Below are 17724 nucleotides of genomic sequence, written 5' to 3'. Positions count from 1 at the left end.
GAATATAATATGAATCCTATAAGGTAAAATGGCCAATTTGCGTGCAACACTGAAACTCATTTATTTAAAGCTAGAGTCCTTAGTTGCTAGATCCATTTTTGGATTTATAAATGATTTGTATACAGTATGCCCATTGATTCTTGAAGAATATCACTTTTTAAATGCTTCATGAGCCTAGTTCAACTTTCATACCCCATCAGAACCCAAAAAGCTTGTTTGACTCCAATGTTTATAAACTATTTACTAAATAAACTAAAGTTAAAAAAGTAACACAATAAAATAACGAGGCTATATACAGGGGGTACCGGTAAAACAAGTTTTTTGAACAGAAAACAAAAACAAGCAGTTCATATAGGAGGTAGTCCCTCCCCGTTTCAATCCATTTTCTTCCATTGGGAGCCTAATGAATATGACCCAGGGTTCAAAATGACAATACATAAAGTACTGTCTAAGCCTATGTGTACAATTCATTTGGAAAATATTGTACAAAATGCCCAGTACTTTTTAACTGTAATTGGGCACAATAAGATACTGTACAGAGTGTAAACCATTTTTATGTAGTTGTATGTATAGAGCTAGTCAGCTGTACTCCTATGGATTCCAAACTAACACACAGATGCGACAACATGTGTACACACACAGCAATATAACCACGTGTGTGCAATTTAGGTTTAATATCAGGCTGCTGTTGTGTCATATGCTGTATCCTCATTATAGTACTGGGAAAAATATTATGTTATTGTTAAAAACTGTTGAGCACTAGTTGTAAAGGATTATTGTTGGGTAATGAGTCGGCAACTCCAAAATACGCTAAAAGTGATTTGAGACCTAATGGAAAGTGCTACATGAATACAATCCATAATACAATCCATTGTCAGTAATTGACAAAATAATAAATAATTGCATAAATCATGAGGGTCTGTGCTGTTAAAAGGACTGGTCATTAGCTAGCAACGTAGCTACAAGATAGCAACAAGACCCCACTAGAAACAAGCAAAACAGAAATACTGGAAAAAAATATAGACTAATATTCTTTACAGACCGACTTCACTCTACAGTTAATTCGGAAAGAATTCAGACCCCTTCACACTTACCCCACCAGACATGCCACCAGTGGTCTTTTCACAGTCCCCAAATCCAGAAGAAATTCAAGAAAAGAGTACAGTATTATATAGAAACATTATTGTATGGAACTCCAATTGAAATGTAGGCGCTGTGTTCAGTTTTTTTATTGATGTAGTTCTGTCCTTGAGCTGTTCTTGTCTATTACTGTTCTATATTATGTCATGTTTGCAACAGCTAATTGGGATCCTAATAAAATACCAAAACATGGAGGAAGGAGGACGCTCACCCCGGGAGGAAGGAGGACTTTCCCTGTGTTGATGTTTGATGAGCTACTGTACTTGCAACCCGAGTGGATGCATTAGCTTCACTCAGGTCACACAGGGAGAAAGAAGGTACGTGCTCAGGGAGGAAGGAGCAGCATCTTGGATCCTTCCTTGCCTGTGTTGATGTGTGGTGAGCTGCTTGCCCCCTTAGCAGCTGCATTATGGCATCACTCAGGTCACAGGGAGGAAGGAGAACATGTGCCCAGGAAGGAAAAAGGATGTCAGTGCACTGAGGAAGCAGCAGGATCTTGGAGCCTTCCTTGCCTGTGTTGATGTGTGGGAAGCTTCCCTGGTGCTATTTTTCCCCGGTTCTACCCACTTCTGGTCCAGTCGCCAAGAAAAAAATGGCATTTAACTTATTTAAACGTTAAAACAGTGTTACTTCTACATTCTAATTATTTAATTAAAGTGAAAAAAATTATGAGTTACACATTTCAAGTTAATTCCATGTCTTATTTTATCAGGATTCATTCAAAGTGCCGCTGTACTGAACTACGGACCATGAATCTTTCAAAAGGGAATTTTTCCCTCTGAAAAAAACACCTTGGGGGACGAAACAGATCCTCCTGAGATTCAGGGGGAGACAGTTTGTGTGAGTGCACCAACGTAACAAGGCTCCACCACAGCCTTGTTAGAGAACATTCAGGAATATGGAAATCCAGTTCTTGGAAATGCTGGCCATGTGGAGATAATTGTAAAAGACTCTCCTACCTGGTTAGAAGGTGGTTCACCCTATGCCCCCCCCTGGATGTAGAGCATGGTGGGGGGTTAAGGGCCATGCTTAAAGGGAAATTTCACCATTTTATTATATCCAGCACCTCCACAACATCAACATACAGTATGTGAAAATGGTGTGTATCTATGTTTGTATAAAAAATAAAAAAAAGTGTTTACAATGACATCGGTGTACATCATGTGATTTTAACCAATTATGAGTCGGCATTGCCTACTAACTGGTTGATGATGTATTTGCAAACACTTATCTTCCTTTATATTTTTTACTTCAAAACATAGAAATGTGCTGATGTTTGTTGATGATGGTGCTGGAGATTATGAATATGAAGTTGAAACATTTTGAAATATCCCTTTAAGGGTCCAACAGATTGGTGTTAGGATGTGAACCCAGCAGCCATCCAGATGCCAGATCACTTCCCCCTTTTTATTTTTACAGCACCCGGCCCAAGATTCAAAAAGTCAACCTTTCGGCTACAGGTCCAACTCGTTAGCTGCTGGGCTACCTACCGCTCCTAATTTTTTTTATAATAATAATTTTAAAAAGTAACAATACTACACAACACAGAGTGAAACCCTGTATTTTCAAGTACTGTGGTTACAGCATCATGTTATGGGCATGCTTGTCACATGCTTGTCACTGGGGAGTTTGTCAGTTGTCTAATGCCAAACTCAGATTATAGCCATAATCATCTTAATATCAAATTATTAGTTTGCATGTTAACATACTCACTGTTATTGCACACAATGGACTCCATTCAATGGAAATGTTTGCACCTGAACTAATGTAATTGTGGCACACTTTGTTGCTTTTATGTATTTTGTTTTGTTGCTTTTTGTGCTATTTCTCTGTCTGTGTGCTACATGTTGCTTGTTATATGTTGCTCTGCATGTGCTCACTGCTCATTATTTGTCTGTCTTGTTATTGTTTTTAACAACCTGCCCAGGAACTGCGGTTGAAAATTAGCCGGCTGGCTAAAACTGCCACTTCTACTGAAACGTTGATTAATGTGCACTGTCCCTGTAAAAATAAACTCAAACTCAATACCAATGCAATCAAGACATCTTTGTTTTTTTATTTGGAAATTATTTTAATTTAAAGCAAACGTGAAACTGGGCAACAGTAGTGAATAATTTCACAAGGCATGAGAAAAGTTGATTATATTGCTTTGGTTCGGGAATTGTTTTAATGTTTACAAACAAGATTTAAAACCCATGCCTGTCTAAACAAAATAACATTGGCATCTACATTTATATAAAGAACACCCGTATCGTATTTAAATTCAAACATAGTATGTGCAAGTTGGGCATTTCGACTTCCAATAAGTAAAAGTAACTATTTTAATAGCAAAATGAATTGTGCCTTTGACCTTTGGTGTGAATCACAGCACAATTCAGACCCTGAGAGGAATGAGCATAGAAGTTGATACTGTAGAGACACTGGTTTTGTTTCCTTACAGTATATATATATATATGAGGTTGGGAGGATTTAAAGTGGCTATATCCACTGCAGTTATCTTTTCATTGAGAACTACACACACGCTGCACCCATTGATGTGGCTGAGGAGTAAAGGTCTTCCCTCTAGGCGGTTTTCTTCAGTCTGGGTAGAGTGAGTTCATACCTGTTGGAGAATGTAATGGGGAAATTTCAGATCACGAAGGTCCATATTTAGATTTAATGTGATTGACATACACTGAGTATACAAAATATTAAGAATGCCTGCTCTTTCCATGACATAGACTGACCAGGTGAATCCAGGTGAAAGCTATGATCCTTTATTGATGTCACTTGTTAAATCCACTTCAAATCAGAGTAGATGAAGGGTAGGACAGAGTTTAAAGAATGATTTTTAAGCCTTGAGACATGGATTGTGTATGTGTGCCATTCAGAGGGTGAAGGGGTAAGACAAAAGATGTAAGTGCCTTTGAATGGGGTATCTTAGTAGTTGCTAGGTGCACCGGTTTGTGTCAAGAACTGCAACGCTGCTGGGTTTTTCCCACGCTCAACAGTTTCCTGTGTGTATCAAGAATGGCCAAACATCCAGCCAACTGTGGGAAGCATTGAAGTCAACATGGGCCAGCATCCCTGTAGAACGCTTTCAACACATTGTAGATTCCATGCCCCAACGAATTGGCAAACGGGGCGGGGTGCAACTCAATATTAGGAAGGTGTTCCAACTGTTTGGTATACTCAGTGTATATCTAGCATATTTTTTAATACATTTACTGAATGCACTAACTCCCCTCAATGTACTCTAGGACCAAGAATATTTATTGAAAATATCTTCTGAAGTTCCATAATTGTATGTTCGAAATGGGAAAATAAATCATTTCCTGGAAAGTTTCTGTTTTGGCGATGAGGTTTTCATCAGACAGCGACGACATTTAGAGTTTCTGTAAATTATTAACATTTGTTTTTAGATCTGTTGATAGTGATTGACACCAGAGCTAGAGCTGATCTGAAGGTTCAATTGCAGGGACCTAGGACGCACTAATGATAAAGAGAGAGATCCCAGAGAGAATGAGGCAGGTAGCTTAGTACAACTAGTAGGAGTATGTATACAGTCGTGGCCAAAAGTTGAGAATGACACAAATATTAATTTTCACAAAGTCTGCTGCCTCAGTTTGTATGATGGCAATTTGCATACACTCCAGAATATTATGAAGAGTGATCAGATGAATTGCAATTAATTGCAAAGTCCCTCTTTGCCATGCAAATGAACTGAATTCCACCCCCCCCAAAACAAAAATTCCACTGCATTTCAGCCCTGCCACAAAAGGACCAGCTGACATCATGTCAGTGATTCTCTCGTTAACACAGGTGTGAGTGTTGACGAGGACAAGGCTGTCATGCATGATTGAGTTCGAATAACAGACTGGAAGTTTCAAAAGGAGGGTGGTATGTGGAATCATTGTTCTTCCTCTGTCAACCATGGTTACCTGCAAGGAAACACGTGTCGTCATCATTGCTTTGCACAAAAAGGGCTTCACAGGCAAGGATATTGCTGCCAGTAAGATTGCACCTAAATCAACCATTTATCGGATCATCAAGAACTTCAAGGAGAGCGGTTCAATTGTTGTGAAGAAGGCTTCAGGGCGCCCAAGAAAGTCCAGCAAGCGCCAGGACCGTCTCCTAAAGTTGATTCAGCTGCGGGATCGGGGCACCACCAGTACAGAGCTTGCTCAGGAATGGCAGCAGGCAGGTGTGAGTGCATCTGCACGCACAGTGAGGCAAAGACTTTTGGAGGATGGCCTGGTGTCAAGAAGGGCAGCAAAGAAGCCACTTCTCTCTAGGAAAAGCATCAGGGACAAACTGATATTCTGCAAAAGGTACAGGGATTGGACTGCTGAGGACGGACTGGGGTAAAGTCATTTTCTCTGATGAATCCTCTTTCCGATTGTTGGGGCATCCAGAAAAAAGCTTGCCCGGAGAAGACAAGGTGAGCGCTACCATCAGTCCTGTGTCATGCCAACAGTAAAGCATCCTGAGACCATTCGTGTCGGGTTGCTTCTCAGCCAAGGGAGTGGGCTCACTCACAATTTTGCCTAATAACACAGCCATGAATAAAGAATGGTACCAACACATCCTCAGAGAGCAACTTCTCCCAACCATCCAGGAACAATTTGGTGACAAACAGTGCCCTTTCCAGCATGATGGAGCACCTTGCCTTAAGGCAAAAGTGATAACTAAGTGGCTCGGGGAACAAAACATTGATATTTTGGGTCCATGGCCAGGAAACTCCCCAGACCTTAATCCCATTGAGAACTTGTGGTCAATCCTCAAGAGGCGGGTGGACAAACAAAAACCCACAAATTCTGACAAACTCCAAGCATTGATTATGCAAGAATGGGCTGCCATCAGTCAGGATGTGGCCCAGAAGTTAATTGACAGCATGCCAGGGTGGATTGCTGAGGTCTTGAAAAAGCAGGGTCAACACTGCACTCTTTGCATCAACTTCATGTAATTGTCAATAAAAGCCTTTGACACTTATGAAATGCTTGTAATTATACTTCAGTATTACATAGTAACATCTGACAAAAATATCTAAAGACACTGAAGCAGCAAACTCAGCAGAAATTAATATTTGTGTCATTCTCAAAACTTTTGGCCACGACTGTAATATCAAATCATTGTAAAAGATGACTCCCATACGCGCAATTTATCTCTGTACATTGATTGTCAATGTTTCGGTTAGTAAACATCAGCAAAGACTGTGTATAGGTCCTGTGGGCATGAGTCATCTTTTATGATGAACTGAACTGTTACGGGCTGTTATTCCCAGAACCACAAGCAAGAGGGACAGGGTGGTATTGTGCATATTTACCTTTACCGACTATGTTCTGGATTCTTTAGCCAGCATATTTCACATTTTTTGTAATTTCTTAACACAAAACATACATATACAAACAACAGCATTGCATGCTGTTTGGGGTTTTAGGCTGGGTTTCTGTACAGCACTGTGACATCAGCTGATGTAATAAGGGCTTTATAAATACATTTGATTGATTGAACAGCATACAGACGCACGCACACATCCACAACATCAACCCTGCCCAGACCCACCTACCATCCCTCTCCGCCACATGGCCTACAACTGCACAATGTTGTTTCTCTCTGTCGCAGTTGACCTTTCCATCGTGTTAACAATGGAGGATTGGTTGATTTACAGTTAATTATAATTTTTTTCTCCAGAAGATTGACGAGAAAAGTACTGTCCAACCCATGAGGGTATCTTACTGCACCCTCATATGCCATGTCTTGAAATATGCAGACAGATGGATTAAAAGTACATTTACATTGTAATCCTTCTGCCGGCTAACTTTCTAACTCTGCCCATAACTTTTGGACATTATAGCATTCCCAGAAGTCATTATCAACACCCCACACACATTCATTCAATCACAGTTTTAGAAAAAACTATGACATTGTCATGAATGTGGGTCCACCCCTTCCTCTCCAATATTTTTTACTTCCACTTTAATGCTGACCTATCAGCTTACTGGATATACCTCGAAGACTCCAGGTGCTACACTGACTCCTTTAGAAAAGAAGAAGCGCTCAATTGCAGAGCTGTACTTTATAGCACAGAAAATGCTGACCACACCATTAGATGAATAGAGGAGGAGGAAACGGAGACTGCTTATAGAAAAGAAGAGGATGAAGCTCCTGGCTTACCATTCTGTGAAACCTTTTACCAGGTCCATCTGAGAAAGATCTATTTGTACCTGTGGACAAAATGAACAGCAGATCTGTTAATACACGCAAGAAGACTTGCCTAGATTTATAAACCACAAAATATAGCAATTTTAAAACACACTATACGCATATAGGCCTTTCCTTGAAGGCACTTTAACTGGGAAAACTAACATGATCATTGTACTCAAATTACATACATGAGCAGACTTCTTGACATTCAGTAAAAGCGCGTAACCTCAATTTTCTCAACTATCATCATACATGTTTATAAAATGGAAAAACAGTCCTGAGGAAGGTAATGATGGTGTTGGCTGCCATCGCTGCTTTTGCAAGGCAGGACAAACATATTTTCACGATTTCACTTATACGTCATCAAAACCAATACATTACAGCACGCTTTTGGACTTATTCAGTAGTTTTTACCTGATTAAGAAGAACCCTGTCGGAAAATGTTAACAGTACAATGTATATTCCTAAAACAAATTGAATATGATACGGTTACTGCTTCCTGTTATGATTTTTTTTTTTTTTATAGCCAAGTGGCAAACACTGGTTCAGCATAATCAATATGCTGAAGGCCAAGACATACAAATTGCACCCCCCCACACACACATGTAACACTTGTGTTCAGATGTACTAGTTTAATAAAATACAGTAAATACTAGTTTAGTAAAATACAGTATTTAGTAAAATTCTTATAAATCTGTTCACACACCAATATTTACCAGGCGGTCACTCTAAACTGGAATTGATTGGCTTGTTCTACTGTAAAAGATAAAGCACGCAAACTAATCACTCACATCGATATTTGTGTTGATTTCGTATTTTGTGTTGATTTTCGTATTTCGTATTTTTGGCGAATCATATTCTCACATGGATTACTAAATAGAGTGGTGAGGAGGAGGAGCTCCAAGGACCCTTTGTGTCCAGAACTAATTTAGCCATTCACTGTAGCCATTGGCGCTCTGTAGAGCTGCTCATTTCTTGAGTTTTCTCATGTCAATTAACTTGTGACATTGCTGGATTACTCATTATACTAATTAAGTAAAAATGTGATCAACAAATATGATAGTCAGTTTAAAAAGGTTAAGGGTACTAGACTGTGTACATATCTGGCTGTGTCGGCAAAATCACCACATATCCCATTGTGCCAAATGGGAAGAGGCTGACAGTTCGAAGACCAGTCAGAAACGTCCAGCTAACCCTATGCCAATGACGCCGGTAGATCTCAAAACTGAACTTGGATCCGCGTTACGTAGCAATAGTAGCCTTCGCCACCCTTGTCTTACAACACTACAGATAGCTCACACCAGTCCTGACTATTCAACAAAATAAGATTCTTTCTAGCTAATTTCTTTGTTACATGATTTTATAACTAGCAAAGGAGTTGATGTTGAAGTGGCAGTATTTGTGAGGTTGGGTGATGATGAAAACTAGAATAGTTCAGCTAGTTTAGCCAGGGAAAACAAGCTTGGGACAGGATATTGCTGGGCGCACATGCGCACTAGGGTAATTCAGGACACAGATTGTAGTTTTTATGCCCTGATATCAGGAGCTGGCAGCGAAAAGTTTGATTAGACAATTCAGACCCTGAAATGAATACATCAGATTACAAATATTTAAGGAGAGTGAATCGATATACAATCCCGAAAATCAGCTGTAACTGTCAATAGTAAAACGAAGCATAAAACGATGTTTGAGAACCTGAATCCTGAAAACATATGGTGAATTCGCTTCTGGACACGGTAGACTCCTCCTCCTCACCACTCTATAGTGACAGGAGTTGGCTCTAATGTGAGCGATAGTTTGACCCTCAAATCCATGTGTGGTATTGAGGCCAGAGGCGTGTGTATTTTTTCTTGCCACCGTGGTCTGGAAAATGACAGAGTTCTAAATTCTGCCACCGACAAGTGCATATGACACTGGGACTAAACCAAAGATATTGATCTGTTTTAATTAACCTCTACAGGATTGGTGGGTCCCCCTCGGAATAGTTGAGCTGATGTAGGCTAATGTAATTAGCATGAGGTTGTAAGTAACAAGAACATTATAGGAGAGTGCACAGTTATGAATTAGAAAAGTTATTAATAAACCAATTAGGCACATTTGGGCAGTCTTGATACAACATTTTGAACAAATGCAATGGTTCATTGGATCAGTTGAAAACTTTGCACACACACACACACTGCTTCCATCTAGTGGCAAATATCTAAATTGCACCTTGGCTGGAATAATACATTATGGCCTTTCTCTTCCATTTCAAAAATGAAAAAAACTACAAAAACAAACGCATGGTTTTTTCTTTGTATTATATTTTACCAGATGTAATGTGTTATATTCTGCTACATTCATTTCACATTTCCACAAACTTCAAAGTGTTTCCTTCCAAATGGTAACAAGAATATACATATCCTTGCATCAGGTCCTGAGCTAAAGGCAGTTAGATTTGGTTATGTCATTTCAGGCTAAATTATTTTTTTTAAAGGGTCCGATCCTTAAGCAATCGATTTTGTGTAATCTTGATGACTATAAACTTTTATACTATCATCATCATCAATCTGAGGTAAAAGGGATGTGTATTTCCTGTAAATAGTGTGTGGTGAAACCGTTAGTCTGTAATGTAGCAAAACATTCTTTCCGGCATAGGGGAATTAGCGTAATGTGAAATAATTCAATGTCAAAATAATTCTATATTTTGATTTAGGATGATAGTGAATGAAGCACACTCACATATTTTTTTACAACAATTACATATATGTATTCCTAATTTAATAATGGAAAAACTTAAAAAATGCTTCTAAACACAGATTAGACTAAACTCTAGACTAGAGCTTCCATAGTGACTGTGCAGCAGCCTAAACCTTTGACATCCCTACTATTGCTACCTACCATTCCAATTTCCTTCCTCTCCCGTGTGTGGAACATCCGGTTGTTTTTGACCGCCACGTCCAGCTTCCTAGTCCCCGCTTCCTCTAGGGACATGTCAAGCTCAAACCTGAGAGATGTAGAAACAACATGTTTGTCAGAGACTCGCATTCAGAAGGTTGCCCTGAAGGCATTTCTTAAATTGACAGAGTTTAGATGGAATTGGCCTTATGGACTAGCCTGGAATCCAAACTCATATGCGGTTTCACTATGCTCGGAGTATCAGCTTGGATTCCAGGCTACCTATGGACACAAAAACGAATGCCCTCTGGTGGTCAAAGGAGGTAAGGCCCTTACTTCTCATTGAAGACAGGAGTCACCGTCTTCTTCTTCACCTGTGTTCTCATGCGATGCTTCCAGGACTGGTCGGGGAGGAGGTAAAGGCGGACGTAAGCATCTGAGCCGTCCTTGCTGCAGGCGAACAGGTTCCTGTGGAGTAAAGAGCAAAGATGGTAAGGCTTGGGTGAGAAGGACCTAGTAGAGTATGGCTCTATATGAAGGAACCGAGTGAAGAGAAGGACGTAGGGCAGAGAACACATTCTATTCTGAATGTCTGCTCGTCCTCAGGAGTGCCATTCTAAACAATGTTAAGAGTTATCAATTGTATTACAGAGTAAAGATCATAACACGTTTACACAATGTACTGGGTGCTAACGGTGATTTGGAAATACATGTCCATATGAGTGTACAGCATGTCAGTATGTTTGTATCCATCAAGATATGAGATGAGTGAATAAGTGAACTGTCTGATTGTGTGTGTGTGTTTGTGTGTGTAGGGGAATGTACAGACCTTTGGAGGGGCAGGTGGTCAAAGTGAAAAAAAGTTTGTTCTGCTACTGACATCTGCATTGTAGGCCTTTTTAAAAACAGTCCAAATGAATCCTTCCCTGTCTGTGACCGTGAAAGATGACATAAAATTTTAAAAAGTAACCAGTGTGCCACTACTCTACACTACTAGCGCTAGGCGCCGGTAGCTTCTGCTTGTGCAGCAGCAGGAGGAGGACAAGTGCAGTGTGCACGCGCGCAGAGGAGCCGGAGTTTTTCCAAGATATTTTTTTTAATCTAGTTTGATGGGCAATTAATTACAGAACAGGAGAGAAAAGAGACTATTTTTCTTTTAATGTATGAATTTTAAAAAAGTACTACTAATCTGAAAAGGCACTTTCCTCATAGGAGTGCAAAAGGTCAGATGCTCAGACACTCCTAGAACCTTATCTGTGCACGTGCCTGTGTTTGTGTTTGTGTAATGTGATAAAGACAGTACACAGATAGAGTGGGGATGTGTGGCATGATAGTAGGTTTCCCAGGCACAGTACCTGCAGGAGTTGACCAGGATGATGAGACGGCTCCTCAGGGTGACATAGCGCACTGTCAGCTGTATCTCCCCAAAGGTCCCCTGGTGGTTCATGATGTAGCTGGAGTCAGTGTTAAAGGGACATTACACATCAAAATCACATTTTGCCAGATGTTTTCAGACCTCAAAAAGTAGTCGTATGTCAAGATCCCAGGCCATCTGTTTTGTAGATCAAGCAATATCCCACATTCTACATCGAATGGAAAAGATAAGCACCATGTAATTTCCAGTGCTCATCTTTTCCATTCATTTGGACTGCTTCTGTACAAAGTAAGGACCCGAGACTCAACAATATGTTTGAGTTAGTCGACACCAGATGAGAAACTGTCCAGAATCAAACAAGCACAGATGAGGTGTGACTCTAAAATGGCAATACTTTATATTTAGCATATAAAGTCAGGAATTTCGTAAGAAATATATGAACTCACAGCACTGAATATAAAAACAAACAATATACACAAATAGGACTGTTTGAATCTTGAGCCATTTATTTCAATATTATATGTAACTACCAACCAATGACCCCAACTGTGGTGCATTCATTAGTGGGCACCATAGCAAGGTATAGAAAAACATTTTGCAACGATAACCAATATTTTTTTATGTTAATCCCTTTCCGTTTCGGCCCATTTGGTTCCTAATGAACTGTTTTTTTTTATTTATTTAAAAAAAAAGTTTATCCCATTTTCTCCCCAATTTTCGTGGTATCCAATCGCTAGTAATTACTACCTTGTCTCATCGCTACAACTCCCGTACGGGCTCGGGAGAGACGAAGGTCGAAAGCCATGCGTCCTCCGAAGCACAACCCAACCAGCCATACTGCTTCTTAACACAGCGCGCCTCCAACCCGGAAGCCAGCCGCACCAATGTGTCGGAGGAAACACTGTGTACCTGGCCCCCTTGGTTGGCGCGCACTGCGCCCGGCCCGCCACAGGAGTCGCTGGAGCGCGATGAGACAAGGATATCCCTACCGGCCAAACCCTCCCTACCCCGGACGACGCTATGCCAATTGTGCGTCGCCCCACGGACCTCCCGGTCGCGGCCGGCTGCGACAGAGCCTGGGCGCGAGCCCAGAGACTCTGGTGGCGCAGTTAGCACTGCGATGCAGTGCCCTAGACCACTGCGCCACCCGGGAGGCCCCTAATGAACTGTTGATAGTAAGTTAGTGACTCACTCAGGATAGGGGGCTCCTTCAGTCAGGTCAAAACGGGATGAGGCGATGGAGTTGTCTGACAGGAGGCTTTGGGAGTCGAAGCGCCGAATGTGTGCTGGGGTGGAAGGGACTGTCTTCCGGCCGTCGGCGGCCAGGAAAGACCCGTGGCGGTCGCGCACGTAATCTCCATGGAACCCATTGGTGGAACTGTCCAGAGCTGCAGCAGTAGGGGTGGCGTAAGAGGAGGGGGACGGGGAGGGAGAAGGAGTAGGAGATGTGGTGGGTGGGTTTTGTAAGGGCTGGCGCTGAGGATGAGGTGGAGGATTGAGAATGACCTTTGGTTCTGGTTTCTCCAGGGTCAGGATCTGTGTTTGAATAGAGGGTAGGGACAACGTCAAGGACACTAAAAGGCAGACACAGTACAAATACGGCCATTCGTCACTTACAGCTAGATAGTGTACAGCTTGCAATAGCCCTGTCACATTAGCACATCTCTCGTCAACCACTGTTAAAGCTAAAATATAACATAAGGTGAAACAGCACCACTGTTCACAGCAGCACATACATTATTGTTTTTGTTTGTTGATGAAAGAGGAGGATTATCCAGCATCGTGGTAAAAAATAAATAAATGCAGTACATTTAAAAAAAAAAACGTGCTCGTTGTTTCAAGTATTACAACTTTGTTGTAATATCGCAAACGGACGTGGCAGTCAAATTTAGCCCAATCCCTATAATTTGAACCAAAGAAAAAAAGTTAATCTGCAAGAGAAGTGACCTGCAAGTCACTGATCTAGCTCAAACAAGTCAAAATAATAATTGCAGACCACAATATCCACCTGACGCCCAACCCAATTTGACACAAATCAAAGACACTGGTCTGAGAACAGATTTCCATACATCACACCCAACCATTCCATGTGAGACTATAGGGCACCAATCCAGTCTAAGCCTGCAACACGGATCCAGTCTCACCTCACATTTCGTCCCATTTACCCAACCCCTGAAGCAGAACACTGATATGTGAGCAGTTCTCCCTCACCCTGAGAGTGGCCTTCATCTTAATCTGGCTGCTGGCCCCAGAGCGCTCCAGCAGGAAGCGCTGATCCAAAGTCATATCTGACGTGTTGAGGAGCCGGCTGAGGGGCACATTGAGTGTGCCTAGTAACGTCTTCTTATTGTGCTCTTTGACCTGTATAGAAATATAATTATACGTTTGTCATTGTATTTTTATAGCCGTAAGACACAGTGGCACTCTCACACACAGAAACAAGGGATCAAATCCCATTCCATGTTTTTTCAATGGAATGCCTATAGAGTATCTAATGGGTTAGGACCCAGATTGCAGTTCCTATGGCTTCCACTAGATGCCAACAGTCTTCAGACATTGTTTCAGGCTTGTTTTCTGAAAAATGAAGAAGAATGAGACCTTTGTCAGTGGACTGTAGAATCATGCAGTGCTGGTTTGCATGCGTGACCGAGTGTGCGCCCTTCGTTGTTTTCCCTTTCTATTGAATAAGCTATTGTCCGGTTGAAATATTCTAGATTATTTAGACAATTGACAACCTGACGATTAATTATAAACATCGTTAGACATGTTGACGAACTTTACCGGTACTATTAGGATGTATTCGTCTGCATGTTTTGACTGCCTTTCAGCCAGTGGATTACTGAACAAAACGTGCCAACAAAACTGAGTTTTTGGGACATAAAGAGGGACTTTATCGAACAAAACAAGCGTTTATTGTGTAGCTGGGACTCTTGTGACTGCAACCATATGAAGATCTTCAAAGGTAAGTGATTCATTTTATTGCTATTTCTGACATTTGTAATTCCTTTACTTGGTTGTATAAATGTTTGTATGCTTTTGTAAGCGGGGCGCTGTCCTCAGATAATCGCATGGTATGCTTTGGCCGTAAAGCCTTTTTGAAATCTGACAAAGCGGCTGGATTAACAAGACGTTAATCTTTAAGCCGATGTATAACACTTGTATTTCTTATTTATGACTATTTCTGTATTTTGAATTTGGCGCTCTGCAATTTCACCGGATGTTGTCGAGGTGGGTCGCTAGCGGAACGCATGCGCCAGAAAGGTTAACAAGTTACGTAATAAGTTACATGAACTTACTCTGTGTGCAATAATCATGCTTGAAATTATTTTTGAATGACTACCTCATCTCTGTACCCCACACATATAATTATCTGTAAGGTCCCTCAGTCAAACAGTGAATTTCAAACTGATTCAACCACAAAGACCAGGGATGTTTTCCAATACCTCGCAAAGAAGGGCACATATTGGTAGATGGGTTAAAAACAAACAACAAAAACAGACATTGAATATCCCTTTGAGCATGGTGAAGTTATTTCACTTCGGACAGTGTTTTGGGGATATAAAGAATTAATGGAATGGAGGTAAGCACAGGCAAAATCCTAGAGAAAAACCTTGCTCAGTCTGCTTTCCACCAGACACTGGGAGAGGAATTCACCTTGCAGCAGGACAATAACCGAAAACACAAGGCCAAATCTACATTGGTGTTGCTTACCAAGAAGACAGTGAATGTTCCTGAGTGGTCGAGTTACATTTTTGACGTAAATCTGCTTAAAAATTTACGGCAAGACCTGAAAATGGCTGTTCAGCAATGATTAACAAACAATTTGAAAGAGCTTGACAAATTTTGAAAATAATAAAATGTTGAATAATCTAGGTGTGCAAAGCTCTTAGAAATTTTGCTAGAGACTCACAGCTGTAATAACTGCCAAAAATGTATTCTAACATGTATTGACTCAGGGGGTTGAATACTTATCTAATCAAGATATCTTAGCATTTAATTTTTCATAAATATTTTACAAAAGCTAGAATCTTGAGTATTTTGAGCAGATCGTTGACAAAAAAAATGACAAATCTATTTTTAATCCCACCATGTAACAACAAAAATGTGTAAAAAGTAAAGTGGTCCGTCTACCCAGACCTTGGCCAAAAATAGTTGTGTTTTGTAGGTTATTTGAAAGTAGTCCAATTTAAGATGGTCAACTAAAGGCAATTATTTACTTTGATATTAAATAACTAATTAAAATAATGAAGGACAATTATTTGAAAAAAAAGATACAATTTAAAAAAAATATTCCATAAACATTTGAAGAACCAAAACTAAACCAGTGAGTTTAATCCCTCAAAAATACATAATTAAGCCATGATTTGGAGGGCTTTCAGATCTTAGTAAATAAAAGATTGTCTGGAACCACTTTTGCAGATTCAAAACATCTAACAAACACATTTTCAGAATAAATTAAACCAATTTATAAAGTTAACAGTAACACTTTACATTAAATACACACAATGGAAGTTTAGTTGCTTATCGTTTAAGTTGATGATTAGTATTGTTTAGTGGAACAAGACAGTTACTATTCCTCGTTTAATAGAAACATAAAAGCTCAACTCCATTGCTATGGAATTTAAATACACAACTTATATAACAATGTTAATAAAATGTTACTCAAGTTATTACATTGTTAATTGAGAGGCATAAGTGTCACTTGTAAACAAAATATGAACATTAAGTATCCAAGTAAGGAAATATCCAAACTTGCCTTGTTGAAATCGACGACAGCCAAGGTACATGTGGAAAATAATAGTAAACTATCCCTTTAAAAGTAAACTATCCCTTTAAAATTGCTACGTTTATTTGAAACAAGACAACACTTTATCTGTACGTATGTGTAGTTCAAGGACTAAATCGCATTGGTTGGTTTGATAATCTACTAGTTTAACTAATCTTAGTTTAAGGTGGACAATCCAAATGTTTCCGAAAAGTTGTCACTTTGTGCGATCTGTATTCAGATTTTGTAGTCACCTCTAAATGGTAGTAGACTTTTTTCACTATTTACAAAGCATATTTGATACTATAGTTATCCCAGGTCTGCTGTCTACAGTAGTAAAACAGAGAAATGTAGTAAAAAAAAAAAAAATAGTAGTAGTAGAAAAATAGAGTAAACCTGAAATCATTAAAAATAAAAAAATTAATAAAAAATAAAAGACTGCAGACTTCCCCATTATATGACATGATCAGGTCCATGTGTGCACTGACTACTACCCGTGTGAAGGTTTCTTCCTTACTTATTCATGAGGGTTGTATACCTGAATATTCAGTCGCTGGTTTGTTATGCTGTGCACAAAGAAGGTAAAGCACTCCTCCCACACAGGGTCTTTGGATGCAAACACCACCTATAGGAGGGAGAGAGGAATGACAATAAAGAGGGTGCACAACAGAGCCCTTTTCACAATTGGATTTCCTCGACTCCTCATGTCCTCCTCCCCATCCTCTCCGTGCCTCTTTTTGAAAACATCAGAGGGAAGCGAGGAAATATGGAAACAAATGCGTTTGTAAGAAATTACTGTCTCTCCTCTAGTGTGTCTTCAGGCAAATTACGTTTACAGGAGTGGAATCCCAAAATACACTGAGTGTACAAAACCTGTTTTTTCCGTGACACCTGTTATTTATTTATTTATTTATTTAATTTAAAATTTTACCCCCTTTTCTCCCAATTTTCGTGGTATCCAATCGCTAGTAATTACTATCTTGTCTCATCGCTACAACTCCCGTACGGGCTCGGGAGAGACGAAGGTCGAAAGCCATGCGTCCTCCGCAACACAACCCAACCAAGCCGCACTGCTTCTTAACACAGCGCGCCTCCAACCCGGAAGCCAGCCGCACCAATGTGTCGGAGGAAACACCGTGCACCCGGCTCCCTTGGTTAGCGAGCACTGCACCCGGTTCGCCACAGGAGTCGCTGGTGCGCGATGAGACAAGGATATCCCTACCGGCCAAACCCTCCCTAACCCGGACGACGCTAGGCCAATTGTGCGTCGCCCCACGGACCTCCTGGTCGCGGCCGGCTGCGACAGAGCCTGGGCGCGAACCCAGAGTCTCTGGTGGCGCAGATAGCGCTGCGGTGCAGTGCCCTAGACCACTGTGCCACC

The 17724-nt window shown here is 40.5% G+C and overlaps 1 protein-coding gene across 1 annotated transcript in view; it reads right to left on the bottom strand.

Annotated features, from left to right (window-relative positions):
• Positions 1-3171: 3171 nt before the first annotated feature.
• esyt3 (extended synaptotagmin-like protein 3) overlaps positions 3172-17724 on the bottom strand; it is a 35064-nt gene continuing 20511 nt past the window's right edge. Inside the window, exons 16-23 of the mRNA XM_055870902.1 lie at positions 16882-16968; positions 13790-13939; positions 12771-13114; positions 11559-11657; positions 10540-10671; positions 10207-10312; positions 7297-7346; positions 3172-3742 (exon numbers count right to left, since the gene is read on the bottom strand). Coding sequence (XP_055726877.1) covers positions 3703-3742; positions 7297-7346; positions 10207-10312; positions 10540-10671; positions 11559-11657; positions 12771-13114; positions 13790-13939; positions 16882-16968 — 1008 coding nt within the window. The 3' untranslated portion in view covers positions 3172-3702. The remainder of the gene's footprint in view (positions 3743-7296; positions 7347-10206; positions 10313-10539; positions 10672-11558; positions 11658-12770; positions 13115-13789; positions 13940-16881; positions 16969-17724) is intronic.

The sequence above is a fragment of the Salvelinus fontinalis genome, chromosome 19 (assembly GCF_029448725.1).
Source record: "Salvelinus fontinalis isolate EN_2023a chromosome 19, ASM2944872v1, whole genome shotgun sequence".
NCBI classification, from domain to species: Eukaryota; Metazoa; Chordata; class Actinopteri; order Salmoniformes; family Salmonidae; genus Salvelinus; species Salvelinus fontinalis.
Note: the sequence above shows the minus strand (reverse complement) of the source record. Positions and strands in the feature narration are given on the sequence as shown.